The following is a 19,103-nucleotide window of genomic DNA, read 5'->3' as shown; positions in this document are numbered from 1 at the left end:
ATCATGCTGCAGTAAGAAACAGAGGGCAGAAGACTGGATAGTCAAATGGAAGCTCATAGAAATGTGTTCTGTTTCAGTAACCCAAGAGTTTTACTTTTATGGACGGATATAAAAGGCCTTGGGGGGCAAATAAAAACCTCTTTCTTAACAAATGCCTTTGAAAAAGCAGAAAATATGCTTAAATGTGCCCTATTTTACATATTCCTTTCATCCTTTAGGCTTTTGACGTAATGCTTATCACTTTGCTATTATGTCAATTTGTGCTTACCAGTCTTTTCTTCTCTTGTCTCATCTTATATTTAGGCAGTGATCCTGCAAACACTTACCTACATGCTTAGTTTTGCTACTCCTTCCTTGTTAATCCCTTTGAAGTTAAAAGGATTACTTGCATTAGCAAAATAAGGCATGTGTGTGCTTTCAGGAGGAAGTTCTTATGTTGTAAACCCTTTGGGGTGGGACCAGATCAGTTATTATGCAGTCAGATAGCTAAAAGCACGGTTGCATGGAGGATGAGTTCAGAAGTTTGTGAAGTTAACAATTGTTAACAGAGTGAACTGGTTTGTGGGATATGCCTGGGGCATAGCACACAAGTAGTTGTTCACCCCAACTAGCACACAATCTTCTTCCCCTCTTTTCTGCATTTGTTGCTAAGCTGTAGCCTCAGATTTCATACCAGCTGAGACACCTGCTTCTTTCTTACCTCCTGAAACAGAAAATTCCCTGATATTGGCCATAGGGTAATCTAGAGCAAGACCATAAGTAGATTTATGCTGGTGTGCACAGGGAGGAGAAATAAAGATCTGAAACAGAGCTGCAGAGTTCTCCATGCTCCATTGTTGTACCCTTGCAGCCTTCTCAGAACCCCCCAGCACTAGCTTCTCATCCCAACTAATGCATGTAATGCTTTTATATTCTTCCAATTCTCCCCACTTTACAGGGAGACCTAGCCACTATTTTTTCTCCTCCTAAATGTGTCCAATTCAAGTACTCTATTTCAATGTACACTTGCTTTTGTTTAAGATAGACATAATTTCAAACTCCCTTGGAAAGATATGTAGAAAGTCTTCTCTTAGCTGCATTCAGCCAATGCAGCTCTGTGTGGACTACCATAGCATAACAAGTGAGCTTGATATTTGGGTAAAGATAATTACTCTGTAGTGTTCTATCCTCTGGAAACCGCTGGCCTAGATATTCCAATGTTTTTTGTAGTATAACTTTAAAAATTACTTCCAGCTTTGCAGGAAAAGTTCCAACTCCAGTTTCCAGGAATATTTATTTTGGTTGATAACACTAAGCAGAAAAATCTTATTTTTATTACACTAATATCTAGAACTCCAGAAGGGCTGTGTGTGCCATTTTGTTATGTTATCTAAAACTAGGGAGAGAAATGTTCTGCTATTAAAGAAAACAACCTATGGGTTTGTCTACATTAAATACTTTAATAACTATATTAAAGCAATTCCAACAAATCTTTGGAACTTGAATCTATGGACAAAGCCCCACTTGCTGAGCTGGCTGTACTTGTGGAACAGGTCACTGCTGCTAGGTGATGTCTCCTGACTAGTTTCATGTTTGTTAGCTGAGCTGTGAATGCACCCTTGCTCCAGCAGCCAGGCAGCAGGAGCGAGTGCTCATTCAAGCAGTTGAGCCAAGGGTGTAACCTCGAGCAGGACAGGGAGCAAACATTGGTGGAGCTGCACGTCCAGCACTGTGTGAGCTGCTGGAGCGTGATCAGAGAAGGGCAGAGAGATTGTGAAAGGTCTAGAAACCATGTCTTATGAGGAAAGGCTCAGAGAGCTGGGGCCTTCTGCCTGGAGAGAGGAGGCTCAGGGGAATTTCATGGCTCCCTACTGGAGGTTGTAGCCAGGCGGGATCTGGTCTCTTCTGCTGCGCCTGCAGCGAGACGGCCAGAGGAATCCACTCAAACTGAGACGAGGGAGATTCAGATTAGATTTTAGAAAAAAATCTTTCAGTGTGAGGGTGCTCAGGCACTGGAGTAAGCTGCTCAGGAGGTGGTGGAGTCACCATCCCCGGAGTTGTTTGGATGTGGCGCCGGGTGATGTGACCAAGTGGTTACAGTGGTAGTGCTGGCTGCACGCTTGCACTGGATGATCTTAGGGCTCTTTTGCACGCCGGTGAAGCGGCGATCCATCGATCCTGCCGCGGGCCTTTCCCGGCACGGCCTCAGCGCGCTCCCCTCAGGTCGCCGCGGGAGCGCGCGCGGCGGGGCGGGGCCGTCGGGCTCGCGCCCAGGGGAGGCTTCGGCCGACGGGCCCGCGCGCCGGCGCCTCGCGCGGTCCCGGCGCTTCCTTCCGGCCGCCATTTTGTCGGCCGTGCCTCGCCGTGCCGCCGCTCGGGGAGGGAGCGCAGCGCGCCCGCCCGCCCGCCGCACCCGGACGGACCGACCGCCCGCCAGCCAGACCGACCGATCGCTATCGTCATGTCCAAGCGCCACCGCCTCGATCTGGGCGACGATTATAGCTCCAGCAAGAAACGCACCACCGACGGGTGAGGGGTGGCGCGGGCGGCGCGGCCCGCGGCGGAGCGGGCGGGGGGTATCGCGGCGGCTTCCGCGCCATCCGCGCCCCGTCCCCGGCTTCGGCCGCCGCTCCGGGGCGGGAGCTCCCCGGGGCGAGGGGCGGCCGCCGTGCGAGGCAGGGAGAGGCTGCAGCGACTCCGCCTCGGCGAGCAGGCCCCGAAGCCTCGCGGCGCCCCGGAGCGCTGGGCCTGGCTCGGCAGCGGGCGCCCCGCGGGCGGGCCCCTCGGGGGGCGGATGGCGGCGGCGGCGGGCGGGAGGGCCTCGCGCGGCGGCGCCGGGAGGGGGAAGGGAGGAAGGCGCCGGCCCGGCCGCCTGGGCAGGGGGGCTGGGCTGGGCGCCCGTGGCGGGGGTGGCGCGATGCTGGGCCCGCGCCCCCGCGCCACGCTTTGTTTGCGGTTCTTCGCCTTCGTATTTATAGTCACCCTTCCCAGTCCTTCTGCCTTCTTCCTTTGTATTTGTTTACTTATTCTTTGGCTGGTAGGGTCTGGCAAACGTGGGCCTAGAGGTGAGCACGAGGTTTGTGCAGCCCTTGTTATTAGTGCCTGCGCTGGTGGGAGCGTTGTTCCTTTGTTAACGTCTTTCACCCAGTCACCGTCGGTGATGTGCTTGGCTTGAAGTAAGAATCGATGGTGGGGTGGGTTTTGGGGTAGGGGGCAAGGGAGTGTTTATTTTTTCCTTAGTTTTGCGAAGGTTGAAGTTTTAGGACTGTACTGCACACGCTTCAGCATATTTTTGTTGAGGTTAATATAATTGCAGGAGCACAGACAATGCACTGGTGCTGCCCTTAAATTCAGCGTTGCTTTAGAGCTCTCTTTATACCTAATCTTTTCTTGTCTAGTTGAGCAGGAGGGGGAGGAAAGGCAGGCAGCTCTTGAAAATAAGTTTCTGAAGTTTCAAGGAGTACAAAGAAATGCAGTGTTTATCTGGCCTTCTTTATGGACCACAGGGGTCTTCCGTGAATTAAACAATTGTTTAAGTCCGTCAGCGTTGTTTTGGACTATTTATCTAAGAAAAATCCTTCCGTTCTCAAAGGTTACAATAACTTTTATGTCAAATGTAGTAGTTAATATTCACTGACAAGAAGTCTTTGCAAAACTTGCCTTTTTTAAGGTAAGCTTGTGCAGCTTCAGTTTTTAGCCCCTGGAGTTTGATTCATTTTTCTCAGCTAAACAAAATAAACGTGTATTGTTCAACTCTTCCTTCCTGTCTGTAGGATCACCATAATCACATTTTTTGAAATACATTGAGATATTTGTGTTAGTTAATGCATTTTTGTAGGATTTCCCAGAGATTGAAATAGTTCCTCCGAGTGTACAGAAACGTTGTACATACACAGCTTTTCTGTACGAAGAGGCTTTTGTAAAATTATCAAGTGGTTATGTCAAAACGGGGCGTTATTTAAATGTGGTACAACTATTCCAGCTGGTTGTGAAGATAATCACAGGCCAGTATTTCCTTGTTTGTATGTTGGTGGGTTTTATAGGTTTGGTGTGGCTTTATTTGTCATTGTTTTTACTTACCATGAATGTTATTCTGCACTCTTAGTCCTACCATTTTGTACCTACTGCAGTGAGTTCCCACCGATGTTAAACTAGAAGATACTGACCTTTATGGCGCCTAAAAACTGTGGAAATGTTGGTCTTGTGCCCCTTCTTTGTTCCCTCCTCTGCTGGTTAAAAGCATTAAATGGTATAGGACTGAGAAAAACTCAATGTAAGCATAATTACTGAGCATGGCTTTTTCTTAGATGACCTCTAATCTTAATTCACGTAGCACGAGTCATACTAATGTTACATGTTCGGTTTATTTTAGAGTAGTTTGGTTTTGCAGCTTCTGCAAGGCCGTAAGGAGGATGTGTGGAGTCTTGTTAAAAGCATGCGTGTACCTGTCTTGCTGTCTGCTGAGAGTGCTTTTCTGCAGTTTGGGTGCTTGTGCAGCTGGGTTAAGCTGGATGAACTCCTTGCGTGGCTACCACTTCACATTCAGAACTTGCATCCAAACTGGACTACCTGACAGAATATGAAAGCTACTTCAAGTGAACCTGTGTTTTTCAGTTTCTCTTTAATGGAGGCCTCTGTTAGTAGTTCTTAGTGGCAGCATGCCATACCACATGAGCTCTACTTGGCCAGCATGTTTGTAATTGTTGGTGTAACCTTAAACATCTGCATGACATCCGTTTTGTTTCCAGACTTGAAGTATTGTCTGTGAAGTAAAAAAACATTTTGGAAAAATAGAAATTGTATGGAAGGTTTTTGGTTCCAGTGTTTCTGTGAATTCCATACATACTATTTTAACATATGTTAATTTCTTTTCAAATATAGTTGAGTTGTGTAACATCAGAGTTAGCGACCTAGTGAAATGTATAATTCAGACTAATTGTATTTGGTTAATTTCTGTATAGAACAGAAATTCCTTTAGCTGTATTGCCTTATTTGCATAAAAAATTGCTATGTTTAGTAATGGGGAAGAATACTAATGATCTCCTAGATGGGCTTAAACTTTCACTGTGATGATCAGTGGTTTACCTTGAGTCCTTTGTTTCCCTTTTTATTTTTATATGATTTCTAATCAAAAAAGCATGCTTATTTAGTGACTGCTATAGTGCTTTTGTGTTCATCTGGTATGCTCATATACATTATATCTGTGTGCATGTAAGGAAGTGAAAGCAAATAGCAGACCAGAGTTTTTCACTTAAAAAAAGCAAAAATCCCAGCCCCCTTCTGATCATGAAGGCTGTTACAGGTTTCAGGTGCAAGACAAATGTGATTAAATTATTACTTTAGTGTACATTTTTGTGTTTGAGTTCTGTTTTCTCTGTGCAATAATGAAAAAGCAGCTAAAATGTGACCATTTATAAGTAAAGAACTGCCATGCCACATTTTCAGAAAGCTAAGGAAATGAATATGGCAGCATAACTGTCATTCCTCTTTTTGCTTGTTGACCAAGGGAGTGTGTGTGTGTCTGCTAAGCTTCAGTAAAAATGGAAGAGTGGTAAACAGTTCCAGGGAAAGAAAGTGCTGCTGTAGAATTGTGAGTGTTAGAGAGTAAGTTTGAAGGCATGTTGTATGTTGTGTTGTTTCTGTGGTAGGATCTGGTTGCCCCACTTCTCTTCTGCTTTTTGAAAAAAGAAATAGACTCAACTCCTTTTATTAATGCATAAATAGTTTTTACTTCTGAAATGTACCTAGAGCTTGGTAGGTTTCTTTTCTGTTTATACAGTATAAAAGCTGTAAGAGTTCAGTGAGGAAACTGAGAAATGGAGGATTAATGGCACTTTCCATGATAGATTGTATTTGTAGTCCATTTAATTAGCTTTTTGTTGATGATGTTGTATTTTTGTTTGTTTTGAGCCTACGCAAGTAGCTACCAACACAGAAAATAAGTGCTACAAGGGAGTGTTTAGGAGGCCAGATCAGAGATACTGATCCAAGTTAAAATTATAATGCAGGTGGGAAAGTTGGTTCTTCACAAGGCTGGTGAATGCTTGTGCTGACACCTGGGAAGGGTAGGCAGCAGTGGAGATCTGTTCTTTTTAGCACTAGGGCTGCCTCATGGGGGCTGAAGCGTATGGGTAGATACACTTGATGATCTGTAATGCAGAAGCTGCTGACATGATTCTGTTCAGGTACATGGTTGTGGAATAGATTTTGTTAGCGTGGTTTATTTGCGCTTTAACTGGATAGCAGTGAAGGATACAAATCTTTCAGGAACATACATACACAAAAGAATACTGTAAAAAACCAAACCAAACCTGTGCATTAGTAGTGTGACTTATTCTACCTTCAGTGAAGTGTGTTGTTGAATTTTACCCTGGCTTTACCATTCTTGAATTGCTTTTATACCTTTATTTCCTTTTCCTGCCAGTGATGTTACTGTCTGACCATGCACTTGTACGTCCTGGTACCTCTAGCTGTGTAGAAGGTGAATAGAAAGCTCACAGCTTTGTTGCTGTCTGATAGATGCTGTTAGACTCACAGACCTTTTTGAGCGGCATAATAAAGCCTAGTTCCTAGGGTAACTTCCATATGGAGAATATGAACCTGTTGGGTTTTGCAGTATCTGCCTGGCATTTTACAGTAGGAAGAGATTTCTAGCTTGTGCAATATTTGACTGTGTTAGAAGTAATGTTAAAGCTAGAGTACTGAGGAGGAAAAAAGGCTGCATACATTATATTTGTTTATACAGGAACAGTAGTGGTGGTTGGTATTATTATTTGGTATTATTTCCAGTAGTTACATTTCAATGTCAAATGGATGTTTAAAACAAAAAAGCTGTGGAGAGAGGAGTGTTGGCAAGAGTTTTTCTGGACATGGTCTCTAACATGCTTGAATGTTGGTGAAGAAGGAGGTGAGGTTTTGGTTTTTGCTTAATATATCCTAGAAGTGTTTTTACGTGCACTTGCTATAAAGCTGGTGTTGACTTAGTTTGTTGTTTTGCCTTTTTGATGGGATTTCAGTTTATGTACAAAAAGAGACAAAGCTGAGGATATCCTCAGTTTTGCAGACAAAGATGCTGCTAATCTTCTTAACTTGATCTAGTTTAAAATGAAATGGATTGTTTTTGTAAAGCAGCGCTTGTTTCAAAGTCCTAAATTGGGAATTTTTCTTAAAAGCATGTAGCTGTAGTTTTTGGGTCAAACTAAGGATTCTTTTGTAAGTGTGTTTGTAGGAAGAGTGGGATTATGTGCAGGAACAAGTACATGGACTTGTAGAACCAGAAACTCTGAAAAAGTCTGGGGTCAGGGTTTGAGAATACGGTTTTTCTTTTGCACATGCAGTGAATTTTTTCTATTTAATATTTGGAACAAATGCAAATACATAAATACTGTTCAAGTGTGCAGTACAAGGTGATACCAGAGAAGATACTGTACAGCTTGGTAGTGTTGGGTTAACAGTTGAATTCCATGACCTTAAGGGTCATTTCCAGCCTAGACTATTCTGATTCTGTGATGTGTAGTGTCTGGTTTTAGGTCTTAAGTTCCAGACTCAACAGCCTGTATGTTGATGGAGTCAGAATTGTGTGTAAGACTTGAAACAAAAATAAAGCTACAGCACAGTTGTGGAATAATGAAATCAAACTTTCCTTCCATGGCTTGCTTATTATCTTGAGTTAGTTTTTTTTTGGATGGATATAATGCCTTTGGTAGATAGGCAAAAACACTATTTAGTGTTCTCTTATTTGTCTGCAGCAGCAAGTGGGGATGGGGAGAGGTGAGACATCCACACGGCACAGCTGATTCTTTGTAGTCATTAGATGAAGGGAGTTGGAGCATTCATCTCTCCCTGTGATGGCTTTATTCAGTCTTGCCTGTAGTGAGAGGAACTGTTGTTGTGTTTAGGTACAAGTCTAGCTATGTCTATCTAATGTTGAGTATGCATCAGATATGCTGTTGTTACTCCTTGGTGCTTATCCTTCCAGGTAGCTGCCTACAAGACTTTAAAGATTTGGTTTGGGCACCTTTAGGGTTGTGTTGTATTAAAATTCCTCCTCTGCATTTAAATATTCAAGTGTCTCATTTTCTCCTGTGTCTCTTAACCCATTTTAGGAAAGATCGGGACCGGGACAGGGACCGAGATGACCGTTCGAAAGATCGGGACAGGGATCGTGACAGAGACAGAGATCGTGACAGAGAGAGGGACAAGGAAAAAGATCTGCGACCTACATCCAACTCCACGTATTATGCATCTGCTGGGTTACCAGCTATAAAACCAGCAATGATTCCACACAGTATTAACCCTTTCACAAATCTACCGCATACTCCACGATACTATGATATCCTGAAAAAAAGGCTACAGCTTCCTGTATGGGAATATAAGGAAAGATTTACAGATATTTTGGTTAGGCATCAGTCATTTGTGCTGGTTGGAGAGACTGGGTCTGGTAAAACAACACAGGTGAGTTCGTATCTATATGATACTGCATTTTTTTAAAGGTTGTGGTTGTGTGTGAGAAATAACTTGTGTAAGAATACTTCACAAACTGTGAGCAAAACTAATTTGATGAATATTATATTTGCTTAATGAGTGCAGAAGGTGAGGAGAATTTTACAGCTTCTTCCACTTCAAAAATCGAGTACTGCTTCCAGTCCCCTGCTTCCATTGAGCTTTATAATTGGTAGGTTTCTGTTAAAGGAAGATAGAACTTTAATGGTGGGACAGAATTGTACTAATCCACAAACTGAAGTTGTGGTTCCAAATAATTTATTTAGCTCTCTGCGTAGATGTCAGCTACAAGGTGTGAACTTGTTCGAGTTTTATGAAACTTATTGCTAGAGATAAAAGGAATTGAAATGTCAGATACAGTTCTGACATCTGATTAGCTTTTGGTGATTCTCAAACTTGAAAGGTAGAGTCTTGTGTTTCTTTGGTGCTGAAACTTCTCAGAGGTTGTAGAGCTTTTTAGTGCTGCAGTTAAAAATCACTTTTTTTTGGTAGGCTGATGGCTTTAAAAGTTTTCCTCAGCACCAAAAGCAGTGATAACAGATGTGTAGAGCCTCCTTAAGCCTTAAGAAAAATTTTGAGGACCACTAAACAGGGAGTATCTAATATACAAGGAACATCTGGGTGTTTATAGGTATTTATAGCAGGGCAAACTTGTTCAAAACTTTATCCTCTAGTTTGCTGTTTAAAGTCTGTATTGAAAACTAATGTAAAACAGTTTTTTGTTCTGTAATCTGATAAAATCCTTTTATCTAGGCAGAAAATAAAAACAGAAGAATATTTTAGTCTTTTTGAAATGGATTGTAGCTAGCTTTAAATTGTACAGGCGTAATATTTTGGTCATACGATTTTAGATGTTGAGAAAATGTGAAGGACATAGTAGTATATTTAATATCTTTTATAGCTGTGCCTGAAATATCCAAAGTTTCAGGACCTTGCTGCACATTCTGGAACCAGTGTTATGTTGGCAGGTAGTGTTATGACATTATCTGTATTTTTTTAACTGTATAAGCTAAGACCAAGGCTATATAGCATTCTTCAGAAAGCTTTGATTATGTAGTTATTTGGAAGATGCAGTAGCGTGAATATTTTGTTAACAAATGGTACTTCCATATATGAAAACAAGATTACTTGTTGTGTGATCTGAAAATTTGAAGATCTAAAAGTTGTATCACTGTCATTCCTCAGGTATAAAGCTTTTCCTGCATAATCTTACTACTTTAACCCTTAGTTTCTGAAAGGGTTTAAGTAATTTAACACATCTTTACTAAAAATGGGATTTAACTAACAGAAGCACATAAGCTGTCTTGAAACTTCCCTGCTTCCTTTGAATTTGCTCTGTGAAGTTGCAGATACATTTTTAAACAATTGACAGTGTCTCTGTAGGGACATACCACTAAAAATTGTCCTGCTGCCTCCTAATGAAAACTTCATTTTGCATAGAGTAGTGTCACATTGTTTTTGTGGTCAATTGCTGTCTTAAAACCTGTTTGGGGATGATTGTTTTCCTTCTTAAATTCATTGATCAGAGCAAGATTAATACTTTTCTGTAGTTAAGAAATCCTTTAATGCTCAAACTGCAGGCGTACGTAAGCTACTAATGTCAACTTTATACAAATAAAAGCAATATTTGAAAAATATTATTTCCAAAATTAATGTATTCTTTCATTGTGATAGTAGAAGGCTATACAGTAGTAGGTATGTTTTTGATAGTGAGCTGCTGCCTTTCAAGTCCCTTCCCTGATGATCTGCACCTCTCCTATTTAGACAGGTTGAGAGAGTTGGGATTGTTCAGCCTCAAGAAGAGAAGGCTCCAGGGAGGCCTCAATGTGGCCTCTCAGTACCTAAAGAGGACTTGGAAAAACATGGAGAGTGACTTTTTACATGGGAAGATAGTGATAGGTCAAGGAGAAATTACTTCTAAAGTGAAAGAGGGGAGATTTAGATTAGATGTTAGGAAATTTTTCAGTGTCAGAGTGGTAGAATCCTAAAACAGGTTCCTGGAGAAGCTGGAGAGTGCCTCATCCCTGCAAGTGTTTAGGACAGGTTGGATGGGGCTTGTAGCAGTCTGGTCTGGTGGATAGCATCCCTGGCCACTGCAGGATGGTTGAAACCAGATGATCTTAAAGATCCCTTCCACCTGAAACTGTTTTCTGATTCTCTGAATTATGTGCATGTTTTCCCATTAGTATTCAGAGCACCCAGGACTGGAAATGCTTGGCTCAGACAGTGGACAAAAAAGAAGATTAAACTTACCTCACTTGTTTCACATGGACTTGAACCCCAATGTACTGAAGAAGTATATTGGAAGCCAAGACATTAATTTTCAGTTCTTTAGTGTTTGCAGTGCTTTGATTTGTAATTTAAATGTAACTTTTGAAGTTAACTGTTTTTTCTAAATGCACTGGAAACAGGCTCAGTGGTGGAATGGGTGTGCCAGATTTCTCATGGGAAGGGGTAATTAATTACTGTAATTGCAGCGCTCACTCTCTAGTAAATCTGGGATCATATGTGGTTCTGCTATAATTTCACTTTGGTAAAGAGAATGGTAGAGTGGCATCTCCTTTGTGTATTGATGTAACATAAGTGATGCCACTTCTTTACCAGGGCTCCTTGGCGAAGTCCAGAAGCAAGGGGATGTGTAGTATAGCTTAATCCTTGTCCTTTAGTGTGCAGGAGAGCTGATACAGGTTCTCAACTATTGAAAATTCAGATAGTTAACTTTTAACTGAGGAAGTTCTCAAGATATTGGAGAGGCTCAAAAAAGCCAGAAAGGGCAGTGCTCTTCTGTCTCTTGCTATGCCTTCCTTAGAATGATGAACTTCCTTTGACTTTGAAGTAGTGTTTAACAATCCTTAGTCCATTTATCCTTGGTCTTAGAGGCCACTGTATGTGTAGTCACTACCTCCTTGTGTTTATGGAAGTCATATTTGCAAATCTCACTTGAGAAAATCCTTGAGATTAAATGGTGCTAACTAAAGCCATTCCTCCTGCTTTTGATACTGATAAAATGACCTTTTTTATAAGGAAAGTCAGGAATTTTGATGATGGTATAGGGTTTCTTTCTAGGGTCAGTGGGATGAACTTTAAGCTAGGTTTCATAATAACTAAATGAGAGTGTACTCCTAGGCATGACTGCAGTAAGACATGCAGTATGGCACAGTCCTTTTCCCCAGTATTTGTGTGTCTTTGAAAGCTGGCCAGGAAAAGTCTTGGGGAGCTTGTCTCTATCAGCTTAGCACAGGGAAGTCTGTGGAGCCCTTTTCTTTCATTTGACACTGATGCTGAAGGTTTTGTTGTTTACTGAAAAATCACTTTTGAATTGGTTTTATTCCATGCTGTAGTGGTCTGGCAGACCTGTTGATTCAAAATTTATTTCAGGATTTGCTCTAAGTCAAAAAGCTTCACCTAATATACTAATATACTTAGTTGAGCTGTTACTAGTGACTTGGGAAGCAGGGGAGGCATGTATATGTTACAGGATAGGCTTTCATGTCGCTGCTGTTAGTGTTCGAGAACTGCTATTAGTTCCAGTTTTGAATAGGATTTTCAGAAATTTGAGTTCTTCACAGCAGTCTAGTAGGCTCCTGTCATATTTTGATTGTTTGCTTTATTGTTCCTGTATTTATAATGGAAGTATATTCTTCATTAAAAATGCTTTAGACTACACTGATCTGCTTCTGATTATGTCTTACTGTTTACTTATGTCCATTTTGCTATGAGAATATAATAATGAAAAACTGACATTTTCCTGGTTTAAATTATACTGCTTTTTCTCTTATTCCTCATTGGAATTTCATGTATAAAGGGTATGTTTTCTTTTCCTCTTTGTGCTTTTAAGAATACTTGAAAAGTAATTACTAAGAACAAGTGGGTTTTTTGGTCTGTAGGCTTGGAACTAGTTCAGCCTGGAGACGTCTCCTCATAAAGTGTCAAACTGAGAACGTGTTGAAAATAATCTATCTCCATCAAACTGTTACTGACCATAGGAATTCTGAATAAAAACTTATTTTGGATGATTGTTACTGTTTCCAGATTTCTAATAGGAGCAGAAAACTACTGACTGGCAAATAAAACAAGTGCTAACACAGGAGGGAAAGCATAGGGGTTTTATATCTGGTTGATGAAATTTCTGAAGAACAGTAATAAACCTAATAAACATAATTATCTGTTCATTTTATTTGTTGCACTTCTTGGCTAAGACAATTCTTTATTACTAAAATAATTATTTTTGCTTAAAACATATTAATAAGCATTAATTTTTCAAGACACAGAATACATTTTGCTTACTGTAGAACTTTAACTGTGTTACTGATCTCAAATTTTGTGTGTGTTAGGGCTAATTTCGGTTGCTCTGAGCATGTTGGCTGCTTCTAAGTAGCTGTAAAAGGTATTGATCTAACATGTGTAAAATGTACTGTGAACCTATGTTATTTCCTTGATAACTTGAAAGATAGTTATGTACATGGTTAACAAGAGTGTGCTTTATTTAGTGGCACTGACTCCAACTAACTGGTTGATCTCTAGTCTGGTCTCTCCTGCTTTGGCTGTTTTTGTGTGTGTGTTGACATCTCTGTGGAATTCTGACTGACTTTGGATTCGATATAAAGGTTACAGATTCTGTGTGACCGTTTGAAGTGTGTTTATCACTGAACTTTGTTCCTGACAGATCCCTCAGTGGTGTGTTGACTACATGCGCTCGTTACCTGGCCCCAAGAGGGGCGTCGCGTGTACCCAGCCCCGGCGAGTGGCAGCAATGAGCGTGGCACAGCGCGTTGCTGATGAGATGGATGTCATGCTGGGCCAGGAGGTTGGCTACTCCATTCGGTTTGAAGACTGCAGTAGCGCTAAAACCATTCTGAAGTAAGTATGACAGCTGTCAGGTAAAGGCAGAACAGCATTCTTGGAGGTGGGGAACCACAGGGTGGTGAAGGGTGAGAGCAAAGTTATGGATGGAGTAATAAGGGAGTGACTCTGTGGATTGGTGCTTTGTGTCTGAGTGGGGAAGAGACATGGGAGCTCTAGCATGAGCTGAGAGAAATGAGAGGTATGAGGCATGAATAGAGTTGGAAATAATTCATTCCTCCTAAAGAAGGCACTGCACCCAATAGAAATTAATTTTAAATGATCCATAAAGAAGGTGATCTGAATAAGTATTTTATTATTAAGGTGCTGTTCATAATAAAGTCTTTCAACATGCAGTTTCTCTTTGTTGTACATTCAGCTGATGGTTTATGTGTAGTGTCTTCTACTCAGGGTGACAGGTGTCTTCTCTACTTCTGGTGAAGTTCAGTAGCTTATTTCAGTAAAGAGAACTTCCTGAAGATTCAAAATTGGCCTATACCTGGCTCTGAGACACATAGTCAGCAGTGTTTTATTTGTCAGCTGCTATGAATTCCTGTGCTGCCAGGAAACAGGTGCATTTAATACATCATGTGCAAATTACATTCAAAATGCTCCATTAAGTACACAGTGTGGATCAATGCTTTTCTATCAAAAGATGGCTTCTCTTTGATTGTACAAGTAGTTGAAGGTCTGGACATAAAGTTAATATGTAAGAAGAGATGTAACAGTAGCAGAAAAGCAAGGAGTGAACAGATGATCTGCAGACAGAAAAGGAGAACAATTGCAGAAACAGTATATCTTGGCTTTTAGAGGGTGTTTTCTCCTTTCTTTTTCCGTCTCTTGAGCTCAGGTGTGGAAGTCTACCAGTAATACTTACAAACTATAGTAAATGTTACTAAGCTTTGTTTCCCCTCAATCCCCCCCCCCCCCCCCTTTTTTTTTCTGAGCTTTCCCCTCATAATCCCGGATTCCACTTAGACTCTGTTTCTCTTTGAAAACTTAAAATGGGGATGTTACAGTGTTGGAAGTAGTTTGCTGGTGTTAGTACATGTAAAAAGTTGGTTAAAAGCTTAGTTCAAGCAACCTGGTGAATATGGAAGAGGACTCTGCATCCAGCCTAATAAAGAGAGTGTGAGTTGAATTTGTTTCTGTTTGTCAGGTATATGACTGATGGTATGTTGCTTCGTGAAGCAATGAATGATCCTTTGCTGGAGCGCTATGGTGTTATAATTCTTGATGAGGCCCATGAGAGAACACTGGCTACAGATATCTTGATGGGAGTTCTGAAGGAAGTTGTTAGACAAAGATCTGATCTGAAGGTCAGTAATGATGAAGTCCAACAGCATTTCTGTTCTAGTTGCAGTCATACTGGATAAAGTATCTGTGTGCTGACCATTAGCTGATTTTTATAATTGTTTTTGATCTGTGATAATCTATATTGGAAGGCTAACCCTAGGAAATTCTGAACGTGTTTTGTATTGAGGAAGCTCCTAGAAACAATACAATTGTAGCTTAACCTTATGTATTTGACTTGGAATTTTTTGGAACTTTTATAACAAGGGTGCTGTATTCAGGTAATAAAAGCCTTCTTATATGACAGCAATTTACTTTCTTAAAATTACCTGTTGCATGCATAATGTGTCGCAAGTTCTAAACTTGGGTAACTTTTTGTCCTCCAACTCTACAGGTTATAGTTATGAGTGCTACTTTAGATGCTGGCAAGTTTCAGATCTATTTTGATAACTGTCCTCTTCTAACTATCCCGGGTCGCACCCATCCTGTGGAGATATTCTATACTCCAGAACCTGAAAGGGACTACCTTGAGGCTGCCATTCGAACAGTGATACAAATCCACATGTGTGAAGAAGAAGAAGGAGATCTCTTACTCTTTCTTACTGGACAAGAGGTACTTTCTTCTGTTTATTATTCATTTATTGTTCCCTACAGAAACTGCTTCAAGTGACTTGTGTAGACTAAAACAGTTACCTTTTCTAGTTTGTTTGGATGACCTGAGGTTTACCTGCCATACACTTTAGGTCTTTTGACATTGTACTTACCTGTAAATGTTGTGCAAGGCCTTTCTAAAATGAAAATGCTCATCAACTCAAGTACTTCAAAAACAGAAACCCAGAGAATGAGCCCTAGGTTTGTCCTGATGGGAACTCCAAAGATCAGATAACCTGAAAGCGTCCTTGGTTTTTATTGAAAAGATAATTCTGTGCACATCTGTACATGTATTGTACAGTTTACCTGAAGAATAACCATTTGGTTCTGCTACTTAGCTATCAGTTGTAGCTTTAATGAGAATGTTCAGGTTCTGGTTTTTTATCAATAACTTGGAGTTAGGCTGTAGACTTTATGTACTGTAAGTTCAGGGAGTTAGGTCTCAGAAATAGACTCCATGCCCTGCAAAGGAGGATTGTATACGAGCACTTGGAAAAAAGCTACATCAGGAAATGAGGATTTTCTGGAAATTTTAAATACTTTACTTGAAATAACCTGGGGTGGTTTTTTTAGTCCTGATCTTTCTTCAAAGCTCTTTTTAGTGTCCATATTGGTAAACTGAGATGGAGAAGAGGTTAAAAACCTGTAGGCATTTTGAAAGTTTCCTGAACTCAGTCAACCTAAATGTGGTTTTAGTAGGGGAAGAAGTGTAGCTAGCAAAAACATTTTTCAACTAATTCTTCTTTCAGTTAGTACTCTTGAGGGAATATCTTTCAAGGGATGTGGAACAACTCAGTGTCTTTCTTCTAAGCGAACACTACCTTAACTATGCCAAAGGGGGATGTGGTACAAGTAAGTTGTGATGCTAAAGGTACCCTGGATTCTTGAGTAGATTTTCCAGTCATAAAGATGAGTTGCCTCTTGCATGATTTGTAAGACATTTGATTTAAGTGTCTTCTGGCAGGTCATCTTCCTTTGAAAACTAAAGCAATGACTGTCACTATAAAAGCAAGTACTCTGACTTTTACATTTGTCCTTCTTTGATTGGAGTATTGCTGTAAGTTATAGTACAGGTAGGAAGAAATACTTTCAGTGATAGTGGCTTTGAAACCTTCCTGCTTGATTTTAGTTTCAAGTTGTAGTTCAGACTAGCTGGGTACTTAAATGTGTGAATTAGTGAAACAGCTGTTCTGCAGAAGCATGAAAATTGGTGTCAAGAGAAAGGAACACTGCTGTCCTGCTGTTTCAGCAGGTTTTATTTTTCTAGCAAGATGCTAGATGAGGCTGGTCTTCAGCCTTTCACAAAGCACAAATTCATGGCCTTCTGGTTTATGAATTACGTGCTTGCTACATCATGTGCTATGTATTACCTAAATAACCTGTTAAAACAATCACTGCAGGGCATGGGATGAGTGTCTTCCTTTGGCACTCCAGAGCTGCCAGTGCTACAGATGTACTCTGTTCTTTTGTGTGAACAGGTCATTTGCTTTTTACGGGGTTGATTGGCAGGACATCATGTATTATAAGCAAATTCTGAATAAAATGCTGCACACAGTACATGCTCAAAAGTGTATTTATATAATTAGGCATAAAAGTATCTAACACTGTATTACCAAATCACTTTAAAACATATGTTTGTAAGCTGGCATCCTCTGCTCTGGAATCTAGAGTTGTCCAGTCCATGTGTGAGTTGATGGTACTACCCAGAGGCACTGGAGTTGACTCTGCCTGGACCTAGTCTTAGTTTGGGTGGTTAGCATGAAATTCAAGTCTGGTTTAGCTTCTGTAGTGAAGCCTAGAAATACTTAAACCCTTTTGATTAATGACATTTTGGGGCCTCTGTTGAGCATCGTAATAGATGCTGTTGAACCTAAAGTGGTGTGACCTGCTATACTCTCAAGAATGGAAAAGTATGCCGTAGGTACCATTACCACTATGTGCTTCAGGCTCATTAGGCTTAGTAGCTAGGCTAAAATTGATGTATGCTAGGCAGAAATGCTCTGTAGTTCTTTTTCTTCAAAACAGTATGAATTGAGTGTAAGATTATTTGTTTTTCTTGCCAGAAAGATACATATACACAGCTAAATTAAATTACAGAAAAGGAACATGCTTTAGCTGAAATGGTGCAAAAGTGACTTGTTGAGAGTTTAAGAGGCTGGAAATGTGGTGTAATTACAGTGGGCTGTGGTAGAATGGGGTTCCTTATTGGCTACTGTTTTCTCATCCAAATGATTTTGAAGTAATTTCATATGGGAATGAAGATGGATAGCAGTTAATTAGTACAGATTAGTTAAGACATAGAGAAGATGATGAAACTCTGAGATAGCGAGGAAGATTCAGTATTGTCATGCCCAGAAAATTAAAAGAAGCTTAAATGTGTTTGGAAACTAAAGGAATCTTAATTGTATTAGCCTGCTACTGGATGATGATAGAATTGTTGTTAATGGTGTAGAAATATGTGTTCAGTAAAAGTTTCCTTCCTGAATCCTGAAAGGAGCAAAAGTGTAAGATTACATTGTATGAACTGCTTTTAAAGAGAATGTTTAAAAGCAAAATTTGCTAGGAATGAACATTTTGAAACCGGACTTGTCCTACAAGCTTGTCCTCCTTGAAACAGGACTTGTCCTACTTGTCCTTTGTTGATTTTTAAAACAAACAACCCCCTTGATATATCAAGAACATTTCAAAACATAGTGTTCATGTTTAATGCCAGTGTTCAAAAAAGGTATAACCTGATATATTGGGTTTGCATGGCCAAGTTTTGGTAGCAGGGTGGCTTCTTTGAGGAGCTGCTAGAAGCTTCATCCATGTCCAGCAGAGTCAATCCCTGGCAGCTCCAAAGGTGGATGTGCTACTGGTCAAGGCTGAGCCAATGGGTAATGTCTCTGTGATATTGTGTTTAAGAAGAAAGAAAAAAAAAAGCAGCCTGTACTGAGCAGTTGTAATTGTGGCCAGAGAATAGCAGGTTGAGAACATGTGAGAGGAACAGCTCTGCAGACACCAAGATCAGTGCAGAAGGAGGGGGAGGAGGTGCTCTGGGCACCAGAGCTGGGATTCTCCTGGAGCTCGTGGTGCAGCCTGTGGTGAAGCTGTGTCCCTGCAGCCCTTGGAGATCTGTGAGGATGCAGAATCCGCCTGCAACTCATGGAAGACACCCATGCTGGAGCAGGTGGATGCCTGACAGGAGGCTGTGACCATGCTGAGGGCCTGTGGAGAGCAAAACCCCCTCTGGAGCATTCTGTCCTTGGTCCCTCACCCCATGGGAGAGTGACCCATGCTGCAGCAGCTTGCAGAGATCTGTTACTCACGAGATGGACTCATGTCAGAGAAGTTCGTGCAGAACTGTCTCCTGTGGATCTCATGCTGGAGCAGGAGAGAAGGGCTCCTCTTCCTGAGAAGCAAGAGAAATATCTTGTGATGAACTGACCATAACTCTAATTCCCTGTCTCCCTGTGCTGCTGGGAAGGAGGGAGGGGGGAAGGTGTTTTGAGGGTTTTATTTTACTTCTCGTTATCATGCTCTGATTTTGCTAGTAATAAATTCACTTAATATCTCTAATCTGAGCCTGTTCTGCCCACAGTGTTGTTTGATGAGTGACCTCTCTCTGTCTTTATCTCAGCTCATGAACCCTTATATTTTCTCTCCCCTGTCCAGCTGCAGAAGGGAGTGATAGAGAGGCTTGGGTGGATGTCTGGCACCCAGCCAGCATCAACCCACTACACCTGGATAGCTGTAAGCTAGGTTGCCTGTCATCAGTCACAGGCAAAATTGGAAACTGAGAGGGATTTTGTTTCACAAGAGAAGAGCATAATTACGTTTCAGTCAACATGTCTTTC

The 19,103-nt window shown here is 41.1% G+C and overlaps 1 protein-coding gene across 1 annotated transcript in view; it reads left to right on the top strand.

Moving 5' to 3' along the window:
* The first annotated feature begins 2,306 nt into the window (after nucleotides 1–2,306).
* The window catches only part of DHX15 (DEAH-box helicase 15), a 51,018-nt gene continuing 34,221 nt past the window's right edge, over nucleotides 2,307–19,103 (top strand). The window contains exons 1-5 of the mRNA XM_038134619.1: nucleotides 2,307–2,508; nucleotides 8,085–8,433; nucleotides 13,148–13,341; nucleotides 14,483–14,642; nucleotides 15,011–15,229. Of these exons, the coding sequence (XP_037990547.1) occupies nucleotides 2,441–2,508; nucleotides 8,085–8,433; nucleotides 13,148–13,341; nucleotides 14,483–14,642; nucleotides 15,011–15,229 (990 nt within the window). The 5' untranslated portion in view covers nucleotides 2,307–2,440. The remainder of the gene's footprint in view (nucleotides 2,509–8,084; nucleotides 8,434–13,147; nucleotides 13,342–14,482; nucleotides 14,643–15,010; nucleotides 15,230–19,103) is intronic.

Source organism: Motacilla alba, chromosome 4 (assembly GCF_015832195.1).
Source record: "Motacilla alba alba isolate MOTALB_02 chromosome 4, Motacilla_alba_V1.0_pri, whole genome shotgun sequence".
Taxonomy (NCBI): domain Eukaryota; kingdom Metazoa; phylum Chordata; class Aves; order Passeriformes; family Motacillidae; genus Motacilla; species Motacilla alba.
This window is presented reverse-complemented; position numbering and strand designations above follow the sequence as displayed.